Source organism: Calypte anna, chromosome 19 (genome assembly GCF_003957555.1).
Source record: "Calypte anna isolate BGI_N300 chromosome 19, bCalAnn1_v1.p, whole genome shotgun sequence".
NCBI classification, from domain to species: domain Eukaryota; kingdom Metazoa; phylum Chordata; class Aves; order Apodiformes; family Trochilidae; genus Calypte; species Calypte anna.
This window is the reverse complement of record NC_044264.1, coordinates 11,020,810-11,046,742: the sequence shown is the minus strand read 5'-3', so window position 1 is coordinate 11,046,742 and position 25,933 is coordinate 11,020,810. Positions and strand designations below refer to the sequence as shown.

Genomic DNA, 25,933 nt, shown 5'->3' with positions numbered 1-25,933 from the left:
ATGTATTTCAGAAGGCAGTTCTGCCAGCCAGACCTCTGTTCCACATTAACCCCGTAGCAGTGGTTAATGTGGGCTCCACATTAGGAGCTCCACTGGTGAGGTCCTTCCCTCCATATGCTAGGAGCTCCTCACAAGTGAAGCATTAGTACAAAAAAGCAGCTCTACAAAGCACTAGTAAAGCAAACACTGTTGCCATAACTACGTGACTCCCCAAAGCATGCTGATTTAATTTCCACAGTTAAATATTTATATAGAAGATGGCATGTTTTCAGGAGTCGCAGGAGCTGCTCATAGAATGCAAATGCACAGTCCTCTCAGAGAATTTCCAAAGTCACCCCTCACTCATTGGCTTCATGACTCCCTACACACTTAGTTATCCATCAGGAAAGAGAAGCACAGCTGTCCCAGGAGGGAAGACAAGCCAGGAGCCAAGGGTACCCACAGCACAGGTGTGGAAGTGACTGCACCACCAGGACACAGTCCCTGAGCAAGGTGGGATGGTGACAGCTACAGGTCCCACTGACAGCCCATGGATCACCAGACCACACAAGACAGGAAGTTGGAGCCAAGGTCAAGTGAGTCTGGATGAGCAGGACGAGACAGATCCAGCACAGACCAGGGACTTGCCTGACAAGAGGGACTTGGCCAAGGCAGAAGTCCCAGGCAGCTAGACAGGAATAATTGCCTGTTGGTGCACACATGATATGGCACTGCTATTGCTTCTACTACTCATCACCTAAATAACTCTAGACTACTCTGTAAATTTCTACTTAAGCTACATATGACTGCAGCAATTTTCTCTTGGAGTCATCCACTTGTCTATAGAACCACTGAATTATTTAACCTTGGTTTGCTTCATTCCTGTCACAGATCTGACACTGAACTGGCACATAAAGAATCAAGAAAAACCAGGCCTGCAAAGATGAAATAAATTTAGTCTAGATCCATGTCTTGGCAGATCCTTGCAGATCCTCTGCAAGACAAGGAAAAATCTATGTTTTGGATATCTAACCTTTTACTAAAGACTTTCAGCATGAGAAGAAGCAGTTTCCAAGAAATGTATTCTTCCCTATCTATACCATTAAAATAATTTTAAAAATCTGAAACTGCTTTTGGTACTCTCCCTACATAAAACATTCAACCCTCCACGCTTCACCTACAAAAAAGCACCCAAATGCCAGGAAAAATTCTCATCCCAGAAGAGATGAGAATTTGGCAGTTTGGCATCAGTCAGAGGAGATCACTCAGATCCACCATGGGATTTCAGAGTGAAAGAATGTTTACCTTGACAGATGACAATGTTACTTCAAGGCCTATGGTAGTCTGACTTGTCATGTTGCAGGTAGTGCCCTTGAATGCTGGGTGCTGACTATTCCAAATGGGGTTTCAGATGGCAGTTAAATTAAACATATATTCAGTCCTAAGAAGCAAGTTTGTTTATTAAAAATAAAGTATCTTGAAAATACTTTCACAAACGCATTCTACGTGTGTCCAGAGACACTGTGGCTTTAATCTTTTGGACTTAAAAATAGGCTTAGCTGTACCACATCTTAGAAATAAAAAAGATAGCTTTTTAAATTACAGAAATCGCATATCAAATCACACATCAGCAGTACATTTACATCTTTATATTTACATCTTTAGATCTTTACGTTTGGTGCAAATTGTCAAGACCAACAAAATAGTAAACCAGGCTTCAATAAAAACAAAAATATTTTTTAAATGTATGGTCTGATAAGAGGAAATAAAAATAATCTTAGAAGGTTAAAAATTATTGTTACAGGTTGAATATTATTGTAGAAACTAAATTTGTCAAAGAAAACAGACTGTCTTATTGTGTTTTGGGATACCTCAAGAGTTGAATTCCCATTTCTATATAATTATTACCTAATGCTCTCCCCAGACATAACCCAAACTAGTAAATTGATTACTTGAAATTAGCCAGTTAATTCAATATTGCATAAGTGCCAACTGTTTACTATGTTGTTCATTATTTCAATGGGTTTCTTACGAGTAAGGAATGTGGAGGTGGATCAGTAAATGCTGATAAAATTATAATATTTAGACTATTTAAGAAAAAAAGGATGAAAATCTCTATCACATGCTTCTAATGAAAAATCTCATTTGTCTATGCGTAAGGTACTTTTTTACATGACACTGAAAGCCCTAAACAGCAAACCAAACAGTTTTACTCTGGACTGTTCCATTTTGACTTTAGGAACATCAATAACCCTTCATTCTTCCACACAACTATCAATTATTCAATGCATTTTACGAGGAAGAATTAGCTAAGACCCATAGCTCCCTTCCAGATAGGTAAATCAAATTCTCTCCATTTTAAAGGAGAAAACTGAGGCATAGTACAGGTAAGTATAACATTACTTGAACCCACTCCTCCTCCTAGTGTTTCACGCTAGTAAAATCACATAATAAAAAAGTAACACAGGATGCCAATTCATTTGTATAACTATACAAAAACATATAAGCTTTACCTCTGCAAACAGTTCAGTCTGTTGAAACACTGGTTAACCTAAGTCCTGATAAATGCAGTATAATAAAGTCTGAAAAAGAAAGCATTATGAAATGGATGTATAAAAAGCTGAGACGAATCCTGATGAACTTCATTCATTTGTGAACAGAATCTCTCAGACTTTAAAAAATCATAAAAACCGAGATCATTTGTAAAACTGTCAGGCTGAGGCTGATGTTGCCTTAATAAAGGCGCAGATTTGAACAGCGTTTACTGCACTGGCTGCAAAAACTCTGATGTGAAACACCGCTTCTGCATAATCCTCACAAACTCCTGCAGCTCTGCTGCTACATCACCTAGGGCTTCTCTGTTAGTTGTTCTGCAAGACTGAGGGTGGGGAAGGAAAATAAGAAAAGAAAGGTTCAGAAATCAAGATTTTCAAAATATATAATGTATCCATTGATATCAATGTTCTGACTTAAAGGGCAAATACTCATGTTTTGTCATTTTTTCTACTGATTAGCCAAGAACAGATCTGATGTGTTCTGCTATGTGTTGTACAAGATTGAAAAATTACTTCGTTAGACTGTTCATAGCAAAGGACAGACTTCAGGCTTAAAAGCATTAAGAGATCTTAGTTGCTGCCTTTTTTCAGCTTCTCAGATACTAATCTTGCATTGGGAATAAGAATTAAACATGCCTATGGTGCTCATTCAAAAGCCATTTAAGTAAATGGGAACCATCTTACTGATTTTAGCTGCCACTGACTCAGGCCTTACTGAGTGACATAAAGTTTAATGAAAAGTGAGGTGAGAAATGTCAATTTTCAGTGGTGTCTGGACCAGAACAGATGTTAAAGAAGGAAAACTACTTTAGTGTAAGAACACAGTTGTTTACTGGCCCTTGAAAAGGTTTCTTCAGTTTTGCATATATTCTAAAATACCATACAGTTAGCCAGTTAGCCTTTCTAAGACCTCTTGAGCATTACGTGATAGTGTTTCCTTCGCATGTTGCGAGAAACTGTTATACACTACGATTTGTAGTGCACTCTGGTGGTAAGCATAATTCAATGAAGCATGCTGGGTATCAATGCATTTGTGTTTTCATTTCAATTAATATGTATCAACAAATGACAGCACTGGAATTCAGCTGTCAGAAAGAAAATATAAAAAGGGGTATGGTTCAGAATGATAGTACTGAGAACAGTATTGAGGCATGTTTTGGTGGTTTAGTTCAGTAGTTTCAAATGCTATTAAAACATTTGTCTACTTATCCACATACACCAAGTACCAGTAGAGAAACAGTCCAATACCCAACTGCTGCTGGCTTTCAATTCGGAATTTAAATGGGTCCCTCCCCATGCCTTTCTTGAATAAGGACAGAAAAGCCTGCTTATATGCTGATATATTTAATTCAAAAAAAACATTGACAGTTGGTATACCTCTCAGCAATCTGCCATGGATTGAAATTGCCTACTGCCTCATGGGAAATAAGCTTTAAGTGATGCTTGTATCTGCTTCTATAATCGAAGATATTCTGAAGCATATACTCTGGCACAGAGAAAGACACATGGCATGCTTTCTGTAGACAATTCCGAGTCAGGGGCTGCAGAATATAATTTCCAGTCTGCAATTTCTCCTCTGCTTCTTTGTTTTCATCAATATCACTATCACTGGAAACATAAAAACACCGTTAAGGACAGAACTAGATTTTAAGTATCTTCTTGGAGTATCAGAAAATCCCTAAATAGCAACCACAATTTTCTGTAATGAAAACACTGTAACGAAGACAGACAGCTCATATGCACCACGGTTTTGCATATGGATAAATACTATACTCACTTGCTACCAACTTTTCCAAATAAAGTGTTCATTTCTTGCTCTGTGCATCCAATTAAGTTGGTTATCTGAATTGGATGAGGATATGTAGGTCTGTCAGCTGTCCGTGAAATTTCATGCTCTACAAAGAAAACAACTTTTAAAATCGTTTCTTTGGAAGAAAAACTACATTTCCTGTAGGTAACTCCTCACAAAGACAGTAAGATAAAAAACAGAGCAAGGGAAAAACAAGTATTAGTCTTCCTTATTGCTTTTAGAACTATATTTTAGAAACAGCCCTCTGAAAGGAGTAGCTGTAGTAAAAAAATATGTCTGGTTGGTGCTATATTATCACACATAATTCAGTGACTTTGAATTCAATATATCTAAATTTAAAGACAAAGATTACAGAAAAAAAACAACTTGCATTAGAAAGACACTCACCCATTTTGTTTTTCTGGGCCCAGAACTCTGAATCACTGTACACAATCTGGGTGAATCTCCTGCGTACAGCCTCCTGGTATCTCTGGTTTTGAACATACAAAATTAACCAATTAGCACATACTTAGAAGTTCAGCTGCACTAGTTATCACCTAACAGGAAAGCAGGTCATGATCCTCCTTGGTCGAAGCAGGCTTATTTTGCAGAGAGGTGAAATCACAGATAATTTCATTCAAAACACCACACTTGAAGAGTCAACTGGGGCCACTGCCATGGCAACTTTTCCCATTTCAGATCAACAACTGAAGGGCCCCCAAGATGTTCCTGCCTCACAGACAGCAAATTCAAATGCATGCTTAAGTGCCTTGTATGGAGAAAAACAGACAAACTCCTGGCCCAATGTCCAGGAGTAAATGGCACTAAACTCAGTAACTCTAAGTTTTGATAAATTTCACTTAACAAGAAGGTTGTAATGGGACTTGAACAAAAAGCTATAAAAAAAGCAATATAGAAGAAAGTTCAAGTTACATAAACTATAACCTCATTAATATCTACATAGAGAGATAAATAAATCAGGGCACAGATAACCATGTATTTGTCCCATGTTGCCCTGTTAAATACTTTGGATTGCCAGACCAAATGTCCTTGAGACACTCATGCTACTACTAATGATCTAGAATGCTAGGATCCTGAACACCCAAACCTCACACCCCTCCAACAAAAAATCATAAATATTCAAATACTTTCCAATCTGTGAGATAATCAACATCATCACTATACTGATCCCCCCATTCACATGATGGTGTAAGCCATAAAGTCTTGAGGTGGGAAGCAAGCTCAAGACTACCAATTCTAAAGCAACCAATAAAACCATTGGGGCAAACATTCTTCTTACAGTACATTCTGCTGAAGCACAAACTCCTTCCAAGTCTTTGGATCATTGTATGAATCAGTCAGACCTTGCTTCATTTACCAATGTAGATACTTACAGATACTACAATTTATGGACAGGAAACAAGAAATTTGAATTAATTAGACCAGCCAAGGGATAAAAACTTACTTCAATTTCTTCCATTCTTTGCAACATTGACTCCAGACTATCAGTGTCAGTCTTAGCCAGTGCCTCAGACTGAAGTCTCTCATGTTGCTCTATACCCCACAGCTCCTGAGCAGTATCTTCCAGAAGATCATCCAATAGCTTTTCGCTCAGAGTAACTGCATTTGCTACAACCTGCAATTAAAAAGGAACAACAACAAATAAAAAAATCCACACAGCCAATGCAAGAGAGAAAGAAAAAAACCACAAAAACAACAGAGGGGAAAGAATGCTTACAAATCAAACCTCCTTCCTTCCTTCTTGCAGCAGCTCATGGAAATAATCCAACTGTCATTTCAATTTTCCCCTTCAATGAAAATCCAAGTAAATTCCTGTTTTCCTTCCACCCATGCAATAAGCCAAATTAATAAAAACAGCTCAGTATGTTCCTATCACTAAAATCAATACAGAAAAAGCTTACTATGCAAATACGCTCCCAAATTGAAGGAGAAAATGTCACAGGTTCTGTGATTCTTTGAAGAAACTGTGCGTTGTCCCTTTATAATATGTTTTATATACATTTACAATGCTGTAACAGCATCCTTCGAACAATGGTATGAGTTTGACTCTACTACCTGTGTCCCATCTAAGAGAGGTTCTAAGTGCTCCTGTACTGCCTTCTGAATTTTATCTTCATACTGGACCGGAGAAACACTTAATGACCTACACAAAAAAGAATAAATGACACTGTCATTCTAAAACCTGGTATGACAGCAATAATTAAAAAAAAACAAATGCGTAAATGCACTTTTTGGGGGAACTGGTGGAAGTCAGTAGGAGACCATATAAGATCTGACAGCATTCACAGGCTCTTCAGTGTAAAGCCTTACCTTAACTTCTGTATTTTTTTCATTTCTTTGCTGCTAAGGTCAGTTGGAATCTTTACTCCTCTTGAAGCTCCTTCTTCAAGGGATGCTAGTCTTCAAAATAAAACAGTAATGCAGCGTGTTACAAAATATAGGTTCTAACAACTGAAGAAAGATTTTATGCGATTCTGAGTCTTAGTTTAGAAAACATCCAAAAGACTTTAGAGGGAAAATTAATATTGATTTTAAGACCATATAAACCAGGAAATTCAGTTGAGAGCCAGAGCTTTTCCATTATGTTTCTGCTACCAGCAAACAGGCAAATTTGTGGCTCTGCACAAACAGTGCTTAGAGAGACGAGCTCCTAATCATACCCTGCACAATGCCTACTAAAGATCCAGCAGCTGGATCAGCAGTTGAATCTCCTGCTTCAACTGCCACAAACAGAAGTCACAAAGCAAAGAAAATGTGGGTAGCCCTGGTCTTCAGGGTGCTGGACATCATTAAAAATAAACAAAACTGCACTCTGTTACCAGCTAGGAAAAGATCTGTATTTTGTCATTCTAGAATAGGGAGATAATATTTACCCCCTTAATGCAGTGTGAGTGTCCATTCTGCACGCTGTGTGTTTCAGTGCTTTGCCTAGAAGAGTTTGGCCTGTGATTCCCAGACAATACTTGGACCTGTATACAGGAAAAAGCATAAAGCAACGGCTCTACCAGGCTGGCTGAATGAGGCCATCTTGTTCACTAGTACAGACATAGCAGCATTTCCAAGGAATAGCAGGGCAAAGACATGTTCTGCCAGACTGCAAGCATACCTTTTTGGTGAAACAGGTGGAGATGCAGGGTGAAGAGGTACACAGGGTTTTCTGCTCTCCTTAACAAGCTGTTTATTCTCTTTTAGCTGAAAAGCTATCGTTGCCTCTTGAAATCGGGCATGCTTTCCTTTAGGCTGTATTTGTCTTGATTTTAGAGATTTTGGCATTCCCTTAAACACAAACACAATAAAACATATATTCTGGTTGTTGAATTTTTAAGTATTTTGCATCTTGTTCCAGAATTTGTCTTTGCTTTGTTGCACAGTTGACACTCGTGGAGGTTTTTACAATTGATTTAAAGGGAAGTACAATTGTGCCGGAACAAAACATAGGCAATTATTTTTGCAAAAACTTCTAATTTTTCTAATGCTGCTCTTCATGGGGAAAAACTTGTTTTGGCATTTTCAGGACTAGACTCCAGCTAAGAATAAAATAAAAAAACCCAACCCTGACAGTCTTACATTACTAAACAAATCACAGATAGCATGTAAAAGAAAGCATAAATTCTTGTATCAGTTTCTTACCTGTGATTTTGCAGGTAATAACATGCCTTTCTTCTTCAAATGGCCTCGTTCAAGTATGGGATCTTTTTTTACAGCTCTAGCTGGCACCAATGCATCTATGCTTCCTCGTAAAGTGGCATTTCTCTCTGGAGTAGGTGTGTCATTTTCTTCTTGGAACTTACTGTGCAATACATGAGCACAACTGTCTGCCTTCTGAACTGCTGAAATATTTGCAATATGTCAATGTTTATCTGCATCAAAAGTAATAAACTTTCAACAGTAAGTTAAAAAGGACAGAATCATCTTTATTTATACATTTGATCCTTCTGTTATGTTAGGTATACCTTTTCATGAACTTTTAACCTCTATTGTAAAGTAAAAAAAATCAAATAAGGGAAAAAAACACCTTTGTACCTCCTGATAAGTATTAGATAATTTATCTTTCTTACACTGTCCCAATGAACAGGAGATTTTGGGTTTTTAAAGAATCATAGAATGGTTTGGGTTGGAAGGGACCTTAAAGATCATCCAGACCCAACCCCCCTTCATGGGCAGGGACATGTTACACCCAACCACGTTCCCAAGGCTCCATCCAACCTGTCTTTGAACAATTCCAGGGAGGTGCATCCACAACTTCCTTGGGCAACCTGTTTCAGTGTCTCATCACCCTCAAAAGAATTTCTTCCTAGCACCTAACTTGAATCTCCCCTCTTCAAGTCTGAAACCATTACCCCTTGTCCTCTCACGACACACCCACGTAAAAAGCCCTACCCCCTTCGGATACTGGAAGGTTGTTATAAGGTCACCTCAAAGCCTCCTCTTCTCCAATATGTGCACATACATATTTATACATATAGCTGTTTGAAAATACAGACATATATGAAAATCACTTGAAAGCTTGTTGGTAGTAATTGCCATATGAGGTATAGGCAGTGATAAAAAATAATATTTTTTAGGCAGCAGAAACCATTGTGGAAACCGTTAAATACTTGTCAATACACTGTCTCTCTGGACTGCAAAAAATTAATTCACCTCATAGAATTCCTCTAACCCTTCTGTAGGGGTAGAAAGGAATACTTACTGTTGTAAAAAAAACCCAAAACAGTATTAGGTATGAGAAATACACATCAAAGAAGAAAATGTTAAATAGATGTTTATATAATTATATAGGTTATATAATAATGTAATAGAGGTGTAAAATACTTCAGGTGGTAAGTTATCTCACAACACCTTGAAAAAGAATAAAGCCTGTTTCCTTTCTTATATGAAGTAAAGGAATAATAAAGTAAATCAGTAGTAGGAAAAAAAAAGTCTTAAGCTTAACCATCAGTTAATATGTCTACAGGTACTGTAGCACTGGAAAGAAATGGACAAAAATATGAGATCATCATAATAATAATATGAAGAGGCATATATAAACCTGCAGGTCTATTATCTCAGGGGAAGAGCTGAAAAAAACGCATAACAAGGCTACATGAATCTGATAAGTAAATACAGGCTTTACACACTTATGACCAATAATACACACAACAAAATCAAACTGCAGATGATAAGTCGTAACAATTTTTTTAATAATTCAAAATACAAACCAGTCAGCAGACTCCTGGTAGCTAGAGATTTTCTAGGCTGTTGGCCCTGCTGTCTCTTTAAGATGAGAGGTTTGCTTTCTCCTCTTGGAGATGTCAGCTGCTTTGTGATTAGAAATGTCTCAGTGTTCCTTGGAGATTTACCATGAAATGCTGAAATGCATTTCTTCACTTTCTGAGGTGTTTTTTTCTTTGCTAGCAGTGAATTCAAATCCTGCACCAAATATTTAGAGTTTTAATTACTTTCTCAGAAATTCTGGCATTTCATGAACACACAATACAGTCTCATATTTCACTATATCTTTTCTGCTTTGCTAAAACAAAATGGTTTTTCCTACCTCGACCTGCAGCAAAATATCTATGATAATGTCAGAAATGGAAGAATCCGCTTCTAGTTTGGCAGAACACAAAGACAGTTGTCGAATGAGACTGCCCAGTTCCTTGTAGTGGGTAGGGATCTGCTGCTCTGTTTGATCTGTAAACTGACTGGCAAATGCCTGCAACGCTCGTACAGCTCCTCTCTGTGCTGCTGCCAATCTGGACACTGCTCGAGACTAGAAAAAATGAAACATAAATGCTTTAGTATCTATAGGTTTTATGAATACTGACACCATCTGAAGAACTGTTGCCAAAATGTCATGGAGAAACACACAGGGCTGGGATAATTCAGATGGATACAAGGCCATTTGTGAGACAAAACAAAACATGTGTTTAAGTATAAAGGTACTACACAACAGTATTTTGATGTTTCTACTACCTGTGCCTACAGAGTGCTGTAGTTGTAGGCTTGACCCTAATGTGTAACAATTCCACAAACTTAGAGCACCCTCCATTCTCCAGCTTTTGTTACAGCAAAAGATAGAAGTGATGGAAAAGTACAAGAGAACAACGAGATGAAAGGTGCAAGATCCAAAGAAAATCTCCCTTCTGGAGAGAGCTCAGATGTACCCTAGACAATCAAACTCAATTAGAACTTTGTCAATAACTTACATCCTGAGGATAATTTCAGCTTACCTTTTTAGTATGTTTGATTTTATGAGGACTCAATTTCTCTAAATCATCCTCTATTTCTTTTACCTGTTTATAAAGAAGAGGGGAAAGTCTGTCAGAATTAGCTCTATGTCTACAAATAAACAATCTTCACTGTAACAACTGAAAGTTCAAATTTTCCAGTGGTAATGCTCATCTGTTTAGTCATGAGAGAAACCACCCACACAATTCAGATCAAAACTAGAATGCCATGAAGTTCAGAGATAACCCTATCGAATTTGTCTTGTTTCAATTAATTTCTGTCAAATTCATTGTAACAAATTAGATACTATACATCCCAATTTAAAATGCTGGTTCCAACCTGCTGCTGGAGTACATAGAGCATCCGAGCTGACCGCGCAGCTTGTTTCTGTCTCCTAGCACAGAGTCGCTGCTCTTCATCAGGATCTAAAATTTCTCTCTCTTTCCCTAAAAAGCATGAAATGTCAAGTTTTACACCTTAATTGAACCTGTGGAAATCCTGATTAAGACATCAGAACAAACACAATTTAGCAATAAGCCTCTTTCTTGCAGAACCAATACATGATGTATTGTACATTTTGCAGGACTCTGTGAAACAGTAATGCAAGGTAGTTATTTTAACTCTAAATTGTATTTCTACTTAGAATTTGATTAAACATTATTATAAAACATAGCTTATTAGTTACAACTTACAGAATCATGTGAGCCTTTATTTTTATGATAAAGTTGCAAGTAAAGCAACTAGCTTTTATCTGCTTCTTGAAAAAGTAGAGTTCTTACAAATCCAGAATTAAATACGGATCCTAACCAAAGAAAAACAAATCAAAAAAATACTGTATAATTATTGTTCAGTCTTACACCTTTTTTAGTCACTTCTTCAATTTTCTGAACACAGCTCCTCAATTCCTTTTGCAGCCGCCGGACTTCCTGCATATTTTTATCTTCTTTTCTGTTTATACTTTGCTTGGGGTCTGCTCCTCTGTTATGTGTCAGCGAAGAGTCCAAAACAGCTGGTATTAGCTTTCCCTCATTTGTTGTGTAGAGATAAATTTTAGCACCAGAGGCAGTAGTCTCCACTTTGGAAGGCTGCCCAAGTTTCTGCTGATATTTCAAGCCAGTCTGAGACTCCAGTGCACTTTTATTTTCTGGACTTTCAAATACCTCAGTCTTCTGCTGTTGGGACTTCTGGGACAACAACATTTTTTTGATAGCATCTCCAAACACTTGCTGTTTCACTTGGTCTTCAAGATGTCTTCGTTTTATGTCCCTTTTGGCTAGCTGAATAGCCAGTTTTAGCCTCTCTTCTGATATCACTGAAAACATGCCAGAGCTTCTGGGGTCCTCACTTCCATCTACATTTCTTTGATCACTGGATGCCTTCACTTTTTCTATTATAATTGGATGAGGGTTAGAGAATCTGAGAGCCAACTTCTCTGGAACAGCAGGAACATTTTTATTAAACTGGAGCTGTTTCAAAACGTAAAAAAAAACCAAACAACCTGATGTTACACAGAACACAATACAGCTGCAAGAAATGTCTTAACTTTCACCTGCTGGTGGGATGTAGTGAATTAATTTATTTTGCTTTGCTTGAGCATGCAGCTTGCACTTTACCTATTAAACTGTCTTCATCTCAAGCTACAAGTTTTCACACTTTTACCCTTCTTATTCTTTTACCTTCTCACTGAAGGAGAATAAGTGAACAGCTGTGTGCCTAGCTGCCTACTGTGATTAAACCACAACAGACAGGTAATATTTACAGATGTAATTTCTGATCTATACCCTTATAAAAGGAGAGTTGTAAGATTATGTATGACAGCATCATGAAAACAAGTATGAAGATTTGACAGTCACTAGTGGGCTATCGCAGGAAGTGGGTCACAATCACCTTTTTTGTAACAATAACAAAAGAAACCAATACAGCATCACTGTCAAGTAATACCTGTGTTTGTAAAGCCTTTGTTTCATTCCTGTGTAGCTGGGTAGTGAGTGCAAATGTAGCAACAGACATAGTTGGCTTGCTTGGTCCCATCACATCAGCTGGATGCTGAAAATCCAGTTATTTGTGCTTGCTTACAATCACAACTATGAACAAAAGAACAATAATGTATTATTTCTGCCTCTCAAAAGCAATCTCAGGCCTGATGATGAGTACCAGAGAACAAACCTAAGGAGTCATAAAGAAATGGAAATCATGTGTCCTTGTACACACGTACACAAAATGGAGGACACAACCCCAATGTTCAAGGTAAAATTTACAATTTATATCCTTCTTTTACACATCCCCACACAGACCTGAGGTGCACCATTACAGAACTTTAGAAAACTGCCACAGAACTTTGATAGCTCATACCTAAAAGGGAAATAGCATACTGCAACTTTAAGATAGGAAAGTAGACTGGGACGATAGCCCAAGGTAGTGGCTCCGAACACGAACGTTCGTGTGAAAAGAAAACAGATCAAGAGCATGGTCATACCTAAATTTCTTCACAAAGAAGGACTTAAAATCAAAGCAATGTGTGGAGACTGGCAGAAACTTACGTCTCGCTAGCAGGCTCTGAGAATTAAACAATGTGCAGGCTTCACCACACAACGCTGTTAAAACTTCGTATCGCGACTGCACAACAGGCTTTGTCTCTCTCCTCATACCCTCTCTTCTCGTCTCACACTGGGAGGCCGGACGCAGGTTTTGATCTTCCTCGAGGTGTTGTCCCCTCCCTCCAGCCGCCCCCAGTCAGAGTCCTGCGGTCGGCGTGCCCCTACCCCTCACCCCCGCCCTGTCGCCAATAGAGCCCGGCCTACCCCTCTACCCCACCCCTGTCGCCGACAGAGCCCGGCCCACCCCTCACGCTGTGCCGCGCGAACCAGCCCGGCATCCGGGCGCCGCCTTCCCCGCTGCCGCTGAGGAAGAGCTGACCAGACCAGACTGGGCCAGGACCTACAGGGACGCTGCTCAAGCACTGTCCTGGCAACTGCCGCCGCAGAGGCTGCCGGGAAGCGGCGCGGAACTGCGGTGCCCGAGGCGGGCCAGGAACGGATCCCGCCCCTTCCACCGCCGGCTCTTGCAGACGCCATGGGTTGGGAGGAGAAGCAGGTCCGCGGGTACCTCGAGTTCATGCAGACGGCGCAGCGCTACCATGGCCGGCCCATCTTCGCGCTCTTCTGCGGCGACAAGGATGCCGAGGGCAGGAGCTGGTGCCCCGACTGCGTGACGGGTGAGGTCCGCGGAGCGGTCGGGGCTCGGCGGGCGCAGGGGCAGAGGCAGCGGGAGTGCCCCTCGCTCTCAGAGGTCCCACCCTGGGTGGATCTCCTCGACTCCGGCACGAGGGAGCTCAAGAGGCCCCGGCTGCCTTTCGTGAACGCGTCACGGCGGGACAGCAGCAATCTGCCTCCATCACCCGGGGCCCTGCGCGCACTGGGCGCGGTTCCGGTTCCAGCTCCGGTGCAGCTGCCCAGCTGATGAATCTCTGTCACTAGGAGCTGGCTGAGGCTGCTGCCTCGCTTAAGAGCTGCCCGTGCTGCTCTCGTCTTTGCTAACCGCATTCCACTGAAGGGCATGTAATAAAACATGTTGTTCTGCAGAAACTGGTACAAAGGCCAGCAAACAGATGTGAATCTTGTGATCATTTAATACACTTCTGTTTTATGTGCCAAGAACCAGAAGTGGCCTACCAGCACCTGGCAGTAAAATACAAAGGCAGTTCCTCAGTAAACATTCCACTTAAACTTTCTGGATCATGTATGGCAGAGTACATATGGCAACTCTTAGAGCTGTTCTGAGGGGCTCACACAAACGGGTGACAATGATTATTTTTCTTATTAAAGCAGAAATTGGCCTATACTCAAAGACCAGTCCCTTCAACGTTGAGCATGTAAATTCTGCAAAGCTTGCTGATAACCAGATGAAACAAAATTGCAGACCTCTGTCTGAAGCAGACAAAACATTAATTAGCAGCTTTGCCGGTCAAAGCATTAAGTACTAAGTATTAACTACTAAAACCTGTGATTACTAACAGATTCTAAAAATTACTCTCTAGCTGAACCAGTTGTGAGGAAGGAACTTCATAACATGCCTGATGACTCTGTATTCATCTACTGCCTAGTAGGAGACAGAACCTAGTAAGTAGCTGCTCTGGTGCCAACAACTGATATGACTTTGCTATTTGTGGACTGGAGGTTAACTAACCTGTTGGGATGACTGACTGCACCATCCTTTTCTGAAAGGAATAAAGCAAAAATGTCCACAACATCCCTAATGTGAACCATCTGCATGCAACTTGTGACAAGTGGGTTGGGGAGGTTCAAGACAAAGACCTCTGAATCATCCTTTTGAAGGAATTCTATTTGCATCTCTACAAGCTGTGTTTAACCCCTTCTTCCTGAACAGCTGGAAAGATCCCAACAATGAATTCAGAAAGAATCTGAAACTAACAGGAGTGCCTACACTACTGAAATACGGAACAGTAAGTGATTTTTGTATATTCTGGATCTGCAGGCATTCAGAGGGGAAACTGGAGGAGCTTATGTCTGTAAATTAGTCATGAGTGTTTCCTGACACCTTCTCATGTTCAAAAAGAGAAAACTAGGAAAAGAGCTTCTGCTCCCATCCATGTACTCTTTCTGGTTCAAGAACTTCCTTCGAGAGAACCTAGAGAGCACTTCCTCTGCTTTCTGCAGAGTGTTGTCTATAAAAAACATAGTGAAGCATGTACATGTAGTATGTAGTGGTTGAAGGGAAAAGAAAATTCTAGCAACATATTGTTATCTTCCTGACTTGTAGCTACTCAAATTTTTTTTTAATCCAAATGCTGAATTATGGGAGTGAAACAAGGCTATTGTGCACTATAATCTTGATTCAAACAGACTATAGTTCAAGTTTTAACTTGCGCATATTATCTAAATTAACAGTTTCTTTCTCGGAAGTGCTTCTTCCAAGGCCAGAAAACCCTCAGGCATTTTTCAGTTATTCTTCAATTCTATGGCTTAGTCCATCCCACCCCCCATCCCCTCTGGAAAAGACTAATTTGTACAAATGGCTCTGGTCTAGATGTTTTTTAACTGCCTCTAAAACATCTTAACTTTTCTTTCAGCCTCAGAAGCTGGTTGAAGAAGAATGTTTTAAAGCAGACCTTGTGCGTATGTTGTTTACTGAAGACTAAATCCTCCAGTAGTCAATCATTTATAAAGATTATTTGCAGTATCCTTTAGCCTTTTTTTAAACTTTGATGGTTAATTTCTTTTGACTAAGATAAATGTCCTTAAATTCTAGGTCCAAACCTTCCACTAAAATTCTGCAACTAAAATATGTATCTTTCCTTCCATGTTCAAATAAACTGGAGTTTGCAAACAGTTTCTCTGCAAAGGAGCTGAGCTCGTGTTACAGCACAAGAAAGCAGCCTACAATTACCAAAGAATAAGACTAAACTGCGAAGCTGCACCTTTAATAGTGAGAAAGGAGATAGGAAGAAGCTTTTTCTCTTTTTTCTAAATTTGACTTTACATAACTAATGAAGCTGTTAAAGATAAATTTTCAGTGCCAGAGATATTTAACAGCTTATGTGTGAAGGCTGACAATCCTGGTGTCACTGCTCTTGTGTTAAGGGTTAACAGTTGTAGTACCTGTTCCTACAAGGATATGAAATGCAATCTTAAATACAAAAATTAAATTACTTAAGGCTGACAAGATCTGTGTTCTTACAAAAAAATCTGTACAGGAATAAATGGCAATGCTTCTCCAATTAAGCATTTACACCTTTTTTTTTTTTTTTTTTTTGTAACGCAGTTTTCATTACACTTCCTATAGAGAAGCCCAAAAGCAGCCTGCATTTGTAAAAAGTTGTAGATGAGGGAGGTCTTCACCACACCAAGACTTAAAATGTTAAAGCCTGCAAAACTATGTTTTGTTTTCAAAATCAAGAGGAATCAAGAACAGTAAGTAATGCTCTTACAAAATCATATACACAATAAATAAAATGCAGAAGTTGGTGTTGATCAGTCTTTTATCGTTAAAAAAAACAATGAAATAAAAAAACACAACACCTGATAAATAAATAGTAAATGTACACAGACGGAGCCAAACCCACAGATCGGATCATTCCTCTTTTGTAAATACTTAAGCTGACGTGAAGTACACATTAATATTACTCTTCCAAACATTTTTCATTTTACAGAGGTGTTGTTTTGTTGCTGCTGTTCTGCAAGTGCTTGCTGGAGGCGCATTCTTTTCCGTGAATAGTGCTGCCAGTGAAGAATCTGTTGCTCATCAATAAATTTAGCACACTGAGCGTTTACCAGTTCTTTCCGGAAGTGTTCATATTGCAGCAGCTCTAACATATGCAAACACTGAGGATACCTGGGTTAAAAATAAACATACTTTAATACAAATTTTTACAAGGTACACTAAAGCTGGAGTCTCCAATAATGCTGCAGTTCATTCTAGTTTTATAATGTATGGGCTTTACTCAAAGTATCAAACCACTTGAGAGCATACATATTCCACCCTGTAACTTAGTAACTTCAGTATCAGAGAAGAAAACAAGGAGTTCAGAAACTGTTTTTAAACAGATACACATCCTTGCTTTGATTAGGATGGCTAGATTTTTCCAGTGGATAGGTTATATTAAATGCATAACTACACTGTCCATTTCCAGAGCTTATTTATATAACAACCAAGAAATGTTTTCCAAAAATTGAGGGGAGTTTGCACACTCATAAAAATATAAACTCATCCTCTGTTTTGTGTAAGTTCCAACAATTCAAAATCACTCTTAAAATGTACTCTATAAAAGTTTTATTTTAAACACATGGTAAAGTACAGATACAAGGCTGCAAAAGGATGATTCCACACACAACTCATGAAAGACAAATTTTACATCTTGTCTATTCTCACTGCATCTGGAATACTGGAAACAGAAAAAATTATGTGCCACATAAGCACAGTGGGGAAGACAAAGGTAAGGTTACAAGCAGAAATCAAATACTGACATGCTGTACAGTACAAACGGTAAACACTGTCTCATCAAAATGCAGAAACCTAGATGATTTTAACACTTACTTCAGGTATTTTGCGTATTCAGGTTCTTTCCAATAAAGTAAGTATTTAAGATAATTTACAAAAGCTTTGTCTTTGAAGTAGCCTCTTTGTGCAAGAACTGAAATAAAATTACAGATTGTCAGCTACAGATGTGCAAAAAAAAAAACCTGACAAACTTTAGGGATACACATTGACAAACTATACAAAAAGGCACTTTAGTAAAAGCCTTATAATTAAAATGAAATTTTGATAATTCAAATTTAAGGGGAAAAAACCCAGGAAAAATGTATTTTATTACAACATCCTAGGCATCATCTCCCTTACAGTATGCATCTTTCATAGAACAGCAAGGAAGAGAACATCTTTTTGCTATAGGAAACTGACTGTAGCATCAAATTGGTACTAGTATAGTACCTAAAAGTATTATTAACATTAATAAAATTCTGTTTTCATATAAAAGAATACTGTTAACGTCACATTACTTTTTAAATGTTGATTTTATTTTTTTTCCCCAACAGATAGATGCATTTTTTATTTAATTTCAACTGATAAAACATTCTGCATTTAAAAAACCCCGCCTATTAGAAATCTAAACGAATTACTTATAGACTACTTTTACGCTGTGAAAGACCCATTCCTTTTCTTTGTCTAGCCCTCTCTCCCCATTTTACACTACCAGCTATATTAAAACACCATTAAACTATATTCATTCCTCAGGATCCTGATCTTTAATTTCAAGTACTCACAATTGAGGTAATTAGGATTTGCCAGACATTGAACAAACTCTAACTCCAGCTGGAACCGAAGTCGATTTCCTGCATCATCTGATACAAAAGACAAACAGTCAGAATTTGACCCGCATAATAGATTTGAATAATTTTCTTAATTTGAGCCGTGCAATCTGAGGGCACGGGTAAGTCAGGAGAACGCATAGGTCTTCACCATCCTTTTGAACACCTCCCCAGGCACTGCAAGTAGCCCAGGGCTCGTGAAGAACTGCAAAAGCCAACAGTAAAAAAAAAAGACGGGGACTGACGGCCTTGTGCCTCCAGATTGACAGCCGATTCGTGAATTAAGGACAAATGTGTCACCCGTGGCAAAAGTTATTTGAGAATTTGGGGAAAGCGTAATTTCCTCGAGAGGCCCCGGCTGCCCTCCGCCACCTCCTCTCCCACGGCCTCCGGAAGGGAGGGGGCCGCGGGGACTTCCAGGATTGCCCCGGCAACGGAGCAAGCGGGATGGCGGAGCCGGCCTGACCAGGGCAGAAACGGGAGGGCCCGTAGGGCATTATGAACTTGCCCCAAGCCCTTTCTCCGAGGACGCGGACTCAGAGCCCGCCCGGCACCCGTCGCCCGCCTGAGCCTCGCGGCCACGGTTCCCGTGCAACAGGACCACAGGCGGCCTCTCCCCGGGCCGCAAGAGCTCGGCCTGCCCGCCCCCCACCGCACTGCCCCGCCGGACCCAGCGCTCCGAGCACCCGGGGGCAGCGGCGACCTCCACCCCTCACCTGTCTCCATGGCTGCCCGCCGCGCTGCGCCACTCTCCCCACACAAGATGGCGGCGACAGGGACGCAGCCAAAGAACGCCGAGACAGGCTGGGAAGGCGGTGTCGACGGCTGCTCGGCGCCGGAGAAAGGGCGGGCCAGCGAGCGGTGGGCTGTCCTCGGGCGACGGGGGTGGCCCCGACAGAGGCGGTGGCGGGAGGCAGAGCGCCCACCGCTGGCCGCGCGCCGTAGAGGCATCCCGGCGGGCCCCGCGGTGGCGGCCGCTCGGGAGCGGAGGCAGCGAGGTATCTACATCTGGAAAGGATGTGCAGATACTTCGATGTCCAAATAAAACCCAGACTGAAAAAATACTCTATTTTCAAGTTGCTATGCTGCCCTGCAGTCTATTGCAGTTGACTTAGAACTTTACAGTGGCAGAAATCAAAAAGTACTCAGAAATCAAAGCACGAACTCTAGTGTATTTTTAGAACTGAAGTTCAGTTTCACATCAATCACTTCACTCTGAAAACTCTGAAGACAAAACAAATGGACATCTGAAAGCTTTACTTAACACCTTTATGCATCAGTCTCCAAAAATCTATAAATTAACATTGGAATAATGTTCTGTTGCGTCATATAAGGAGATTTTGCCATATAGGCAATTAAGTTCTAATTCCATTAGAAGGTATTTTGGGTTCTATGATTTTGTTACGTTTTTTCGTCCATATATATAAATGCTTAAGCTGGGAAGGATAAAAAGACATTATCTTGTGTTTTTATTTTCAGAACATTCATTCTAACTTTGTAGTAGACAAGCCATTGTTCATCACTTCTGGAGGGAAAGGAAATAAAAGAAATTCAACTCTAAAATGCAAAACCATGTTCTGAGTGTCTTTTTTTCTTTCTGCATACTGAGCAGAAATTTGAGCTTGGATTTTGTTTTGTTTTTCATAGCAACTTTAAAATAAGCCAAGTAGACTTCAGTCAACCTTGGCATTTAATTCTTCATTTTAAAAAAATAAATAGCAGAGTGAAACTAGTTAACAAACAACTGCTCCAAGAGTACAGAGTAGAACTGCACTGTTGCATCATCACCCTGGAGAGGAGCCCAGATTAAAAGGTGGTAAATTTATTCAAACTACAGCTCTGCCTGGTGTTACATACTAAATTTTCAAAACTTGGCTGAAACAAAAGCCCCAATGGCTTAGCACTGTATTATTGTATTATTAGTCACTTGTGCCACAATGTACTAGATATGGACTTACCTGAAACCTGACCGATTTTAGATTTTCCTTTTTCTTTTAAAGTAATTTTCTATTTTAATTTGTTGAACTATCTTCAGTATCTTAGTTAGCAATTTCTGTAATAGTATCTATTCCTATGCAGTGTGATTTTTTTTTCCTGAGAACTGGGTTACAAAGACATCTAAAAAGGATTTATGCATGGTTTGTTAACCTTAATAAGGTTGCCTTTTTTAGGCGAGGTTTTAGTGGTTGTGGAATACTACCATTACTATATCAAAACATAACAAGTCACTCCCCAGTAAACACAGACTTTGGGCTAAAAGCAGAGATCAAACAGATTCCACGTGTCTGCATTGCTATTCTGGAATGTGATTTCTCTCCCAAGACTGACTTCAGAGGAGAATATCCGAAAAAAGGATTGGTCACAGGAGTAAATTGCTATGTAGGTTTGCCAGAGTTAAGTCTAACATCTCAATTCTTGGCCATCAAAAAGAGGAACAAAATTGAAAGTCAGGATCATAGTATAATGAATAAGAACATTCTCTAGGAAAAGTTGGATTTTTCTTCTTTTAAATTTTCCATATTGTTGTGAAACCAAAACAGCATTGATGCCTCTTTGCTTTTTTTATATGGACTAGGTTGCAATCACAGTTGTTTTTTGTCTAAGAACTTGCCAGAACATGCTTAAATTACAGTGGATTTATATGTGAAGCACAGATATATTATATAATAAACAGAAATAGATGATATAATGTTTTCTACCTTAATTAAGGTGTTGAAAATTATGAACTGCACCCAGAAAATGACACACGGCTACAGTAGTAATTACAGACAGTAGGTAAGTGAAAATAAAATCAAGTTTGTGATGTGTCTCTATTAATGCTATATTTAGGAAAACCACAGACACGAGGAGACCAAAAGGTCTTTCCAGGTACACAAAGTAACATAATATTTCAATTATTACCAATTGTTGGATCTAAATGCCTGGATTTCCAGATGCCACACAGAACCCGAGACTTCTGGTTTTTAATATTAAATGAATTATCATCCATATTGCCAAAAAAAGTCTCTCTTTTAGTATTTGAGAGAGGCACTTGAATCTTTGGAGAACTCAGGGAATCCAGTTCAAATTGGTAACAAAAGACTTCTTGTAGATAAAGATCCTGCATGTTCATGTCTAGGACTTAATTTAGATTTGCTTCTGAGGGCTTAAGGTTTTAATTAAGTTTGGCTATCCTAATCACCTGTCGTGTTTTCCACTCTGGATACCTGTAACTGACAAAAATTCAATTTTCATCTAAGTATGCCTTCCACTTAATAAGCCTAAATTTTATACTCATGAACTGCAGAGAATATTAGAGACTATTAGACATAGGAGAAGATAAAGTCTTATTAAAGTGCTATTAGATCTGAGGAAGTGCAGTGTTGCAAACGGTTTATCTATAACATCATAGTATAGTTCATTTGTATCAGGAAGAAAAGAAGATCCAGTATGGCTTCATGATTGAAAACTGATTAAGAGAAAGAATTAGTTTATACCCAATGGCTGGAACCCAGGACATCCCCTGTTGTTCATACATTGACTCATCTGCTTTAGAATAGAGTGCAAATTTGTAGTGAGATGAATAATGACATTGTAAAGGATTTTATCCGTAGACTACAGGACAGAATTCTGCAGACTGCAGAGTATCCTGCTTCAAATATGGTTAAATAACAGAGAACACAGTATACATTATGTTATATTTATAACAAGCCAGTACAAAGTCTGCAATTTTTTTACTCCAATCTTATAATTGTAATTCAATAGAAACAAGATCATAGTTATCAGAGACAGAAACAATTGTCAGAACATATTTAATTAAAGGCTTAACTGTTCATTGAGTTCTATTTTTTTAGGTCAAGAAACTGGCAGGTGACATGCATTTCAAAATCCAGCCTGTGACAGTCACAGTGGAACAATCTTCATCTGAGGATTGTTAAACATCATTCAATGAAGCTGTAAATTTGGTGAAATTGTGTAAAAGATGTAGAAGACTGTGACTTACTGCAGATGATGGAATATGTACTTATGTGACCATGGTACTCTTCTGGTTTCAGACAACCATTCCACTAGAAAGCAAAGATAAATTCAAGATTAAATATCAAGTATCAGAAAGCATTTTACGTTTTTCTTTAGTACCTGTGCTAGAAATATGTCAGTCTTCTACTCATAGGACATCTGGAAGGCAGATGAATTTTAGGTCAGTTATTTGCCAGGAACAATATCCATTGAACCTGAGAATGACGGCCTACAAGGAACATTTTCAAAAAGGAATTGCGTTCAGTTTGAAGCTCTTCCTAAGGTGCTCTAAGGAAACAGTTCTGCAGTGAGCCAGGACATATAGGTCCTGCTCTGATTGAACTCCTGTTCTGTTTAATGCTAAACAGGCCAGAAACAAACTCATTCCCCCATAATGAAGGAATGCAAAACTTTCTGAGATCCACAGGCATACTTACAGAAAAATAAACTGAATATTGCCTATTTTGTAATTGTTGCAAATACTAATTATTTAATTTATTTTCCATTATATTTTGGATTATCATGACAGTAATTTGATTTTTTAATAATAGGCCAATAATGATGTAGTTTGATCCACTTTCTCTGCCAGTTTAGTTTTAGGCTCTTCTACTGGAGGGTATAGGGCAAAACACTTGGAAGAATTACGTATAAAACTAAGGAAATTGCTGGCATGAATTTTTAATTAATTAAAAATTCATCCCCTTTGTTTTATAATACGTTTTGACTGTGTTTAAGAAACAAATAGATAATTTGGTGCTGAAACTAACAGGTATGCTCATATAGACTACGCGTAAAGGCATTTTTCTTAGTATGAAAAAAACAGCTTTGCCAGCTGGCATGACAACATACTCCTTACAAGAGAACATACTTCTTTATTCTAAAAAGTAGGGAAGTTTCCTGGCACTACAGCTGAGAACAGAGGCTTGAGAATGCCAATGTAGCCTGCAAGCTCAAGAGCCAGATGAGCCACACAGTGGTACTGTGAGTAAATGTAAATTTCAAATGTCTAGGATTAGTTTGTTTGGATTTGACTATGCCAGGGTTTTTTGTAAATTTTGAAACTGGCACAAATGCTGCCTTTTATTTCTAATTTTGTAGTGAATAAGGTAAAAACCTCAGGTCTTTCTGAATGTTTTGAAAGGTGGGGCTGGCATAATGATCTAGAGAAAGCTAAAGATGAACAAGCAAAAGCATTGAACTTGCTCATCCTTAAAATACTGAAAGAGCCACACTGCTGGAACTTGAGCTGCAAGCTCAAATACAAAGGAGCTTTAGGCTTACCTGGTGCCTTGGCAAAACAGTTCTCAAAACCAAATACTACTAATTATGTGGAGAGCTAGACTTCAAAACACTGGGGTTGTAGATGCTACTTCGATGCTAGTGACAACAGAGCATGAAAATACATACTGATGTATGATACTGATTCAGACTCAAGACTGACTTTCCCCAGGTGTAAACTGGATGAGCATCTGAAGTTTATAGAAACCTGCTAGTTCATGTTAGCTAAGGATCAAAGCTATGAAATTCCAGTAATTAAAATTCTGATAAAAATGAGCTATGCAATGAAGCATTTGGGGCTAAACAGAAAAAAATCAACAATTTATTTCTAGTTTTTATATTAGCATCTTAACTGCCTCATGTAAGAGAATCAGAAAAAAAAATCACATTCTCCATTTCTTGCACAGGATCATCAAACTATACTATAAATAGCACTGCAGTTACTTTTACAGATAAATGGTGCTGGAAATGTATGGTTTCCAATAATTAAAATATGATTACTGAGATTGCTTCCTACTGGCAAGTAAAGCTCTAAATACCCTCTACACTCCCTCACAACCTCACCCACTCACCATGAAAATAACTTTAATTCTTGGTCATTGTAAAGGTGGTGCATGAATAGTTACAGTTTCAGGTATGCCTACAAAAATATTTGGCAAGAATATAACCTTCTCTTTAGCTGCATGCTAGCCAACATGTCAGTGCTTATAGTCAAGATTATACAGCATTCAGGCAAAGAAAAATGTTTAATTCCTTAGAGATCAAATCTAAATATACTTGTAGGCAAGGCCCATAACCTTTGAATGCTAGGACTACAGTAGAGTATGTCTGAATTATGTCTAACGTGTAACTGAAGTAACATGAAGTGGCCTGGAGCTTATGAATAATTACACAACAGCATGAAGTACACCTTGACCTTGCATTACAATTTTTTATGTATTGCAAAGTTAAAATTGTAATTATAATTAAAGTATTTTGAAATTAATTGCCATAAACCCACAGAAGAAACAGTGGTTTCTTCAAGCACTCTTGGTTATTTGTTCATGTCTTACAATTAATATCCCTGTTTTTCCTAGTTCAGTCAGCTAAACAGGTTATTTTTTCAATCCATTCCTTTTCCTAGGCCACTTCCTGTGTTAAAAAAACATCTACCCTCAAACAAAAAAAAACTCAACAAAATACCCAGTTTTATATAGAACACTACAACTAAGAAAAATGTGAAACTAGAACTCTCACTGTAATTATAATTTCTGAGGTGCCTGATCTTTCAGTCCTCTAGTTTAACCACAGCAAAAAGGGGGAAAAAAAAAAGTCTTGGGATGTGATCCTAAGTTATTTTTGCTTTCTCATGAGCATATTAAAACATATCACAGTTTCCATTTTCTTAGCTGGGCTTTGGGTCAATCATCACCCGAACTGTAAGATTTGCTTTAGAGATTCATGAGACAAAGCTGACAATTTTAGTGCACCCCCTGCTCCCCTCCACTTTTTTTTCCAAAGAAATTTTGTTTTCCCCAATCAAAGAATAAATTTCCTAGTGGCATTTCCTGGGTTTCTGATTTTTGATTGTATAGCCAGGACAAAATATTGAAGTAAAATAGATACTTGCTTCACAAATAATCATTCTTTAACTGAAAGATTTTGTTAACTTTGTTTCTGGTGGAGAATTTGATATTTAACTGGCTTGCTAAAATATTTGCTAAGGCCCAACCCATGTTATTGTTCACAAAGAATAGTTCACAAATGAAACCGCAACAAACTAGTTTTAGTATCTGGAACATTCTGTTCTTTCAAGAATATGGTTTGTCTATAAAAGTAATGTTTTATGAACACTGTAATGAGGCTCACATTCTGACCTGGAGCAGTTTCTGAAAACTCATTGAAGAGCTGTGTGCCAAACAAGAATAGTGAGTAAATACATGTGGGCAAAGTACTGAAATAAACTCAGGAAGGGTAACACCTTTTTTCTTACAGAAGAAATATGCTCTTTCTTATGACCAGAACCTACAGTCCATATTGATACCATAATGAATGGACAACTATTGACTTACTGCTCCAGAAAAATCTAAATGGGCAAAAAATAGCTTCAGTATATTCAGCTCTATTTTTGAAGAGCTACCAAATGTCTTGTTAAGCAGTCCCTAATCACCTCAGAGCAGTGTGGTCTGCCTTTCTTTTACTCTGCAGCTCTCAATGATAAGGGCTGTGATTACCTCTATTGCATATAGGACATGGAAATTCCTTAAAAATTTGCCTCGCAAAGAAGCAAGTTGTCCTTCACCATG

General features: G+C 38.7%; 3 protein-coding genes across 3 annotated transcripts; 1 reads left to right on the top strand and 2 right to left on the bottom strand.

The window, feature by feature from the left end:
- Positions 1 to 1,421: 1,421 nt before the first annotated feature.
- KIAA0753 (KIAA0753 ortholog) lies at positions 1,422 to 13,297 on the bottom strand. Its single transcript, XM_030462391.1, is given in 18 exon segments — positions 1,422 to 2,838; positions 2,841 to 2,857; positions 3,912 to 4,142; positions 4,312 to 4,429; positions 4,732 to 4,813; positions 5,789 to 5,959; positions 6,400 to 6,487; positions 6,655 to 6,744; positions 7,218 to 7,313; positions 7,451 to 7,620; positions 7,975 to 8,174; positions 9,543 to 9,753; positions 9,878 to 10,093; positions 10,554 to 10,616; positions 10,891 to 10,997; positions 11,411 to 12,017; positions 12,493 to 12,717; positions 13,092 to 13,297. Coding segments are annotated over 17 exon segments (2,655 nt in total). The 5' UTR covers positions 12,583 to 12,717; positions 13,092 to 13,297; the 3' UTR covers positions 1,422 to 2,740.
- Positions 13,298 to 13,508: 211 nt separating this feature from the next.
- TXNDC17 (thioredoxin domain containing 17) lies at positions 13,509 to 15,902 on the top strand. The gene is made up of 4 exons (XM_030462394.1): positions 13,509 to 13,765; positions 14,588 to 14,669; positions 14,938 to 15,013; positions 15,641 to 15,902. The coding sequence occupies exons 1-4, from the start codon at positions 13,624 to 13,626 to the stop codon at positions 15,707 to 15,709; spliced, it is 369 nt and encodes a 122-aa protein (XP_030318254.1). The 5' UTR covers positions 13,509 to 13,623; the 3' UTR covers positions 15,710 to 15,902.
- A 631-nt stretch (positions 15,903 to 16,533) lies between these two features.
- Positions 16,534 to 19,346, bottom strand: MED31 (mediator complex subunit 31). Its single transcript, XM_030462392.1, has 4 exons — positions 19,091 to 19,346; positions 18,330 to 18,407; positions 17,605 to 17,701; positions 16,534 to 16,902 (listed from the first exon to the last, which is right to left on the bottom strand). The coding sequence occupies exons 1-4, from the start codon at positions 19,323 to 19,325 to the stop codon at positions 16,710 to 16,712; spliced, it is 603 nt and encodes a 200-aa protein (XP_030318252.1). The 5' UTR covers positions 19,326 to 19,346; the 3' UTR covers positions 16,534 to 16,709.
- Between the last annotated feature and the right edge of the window lie 6,587 nt (positions 19,347 to 25,933).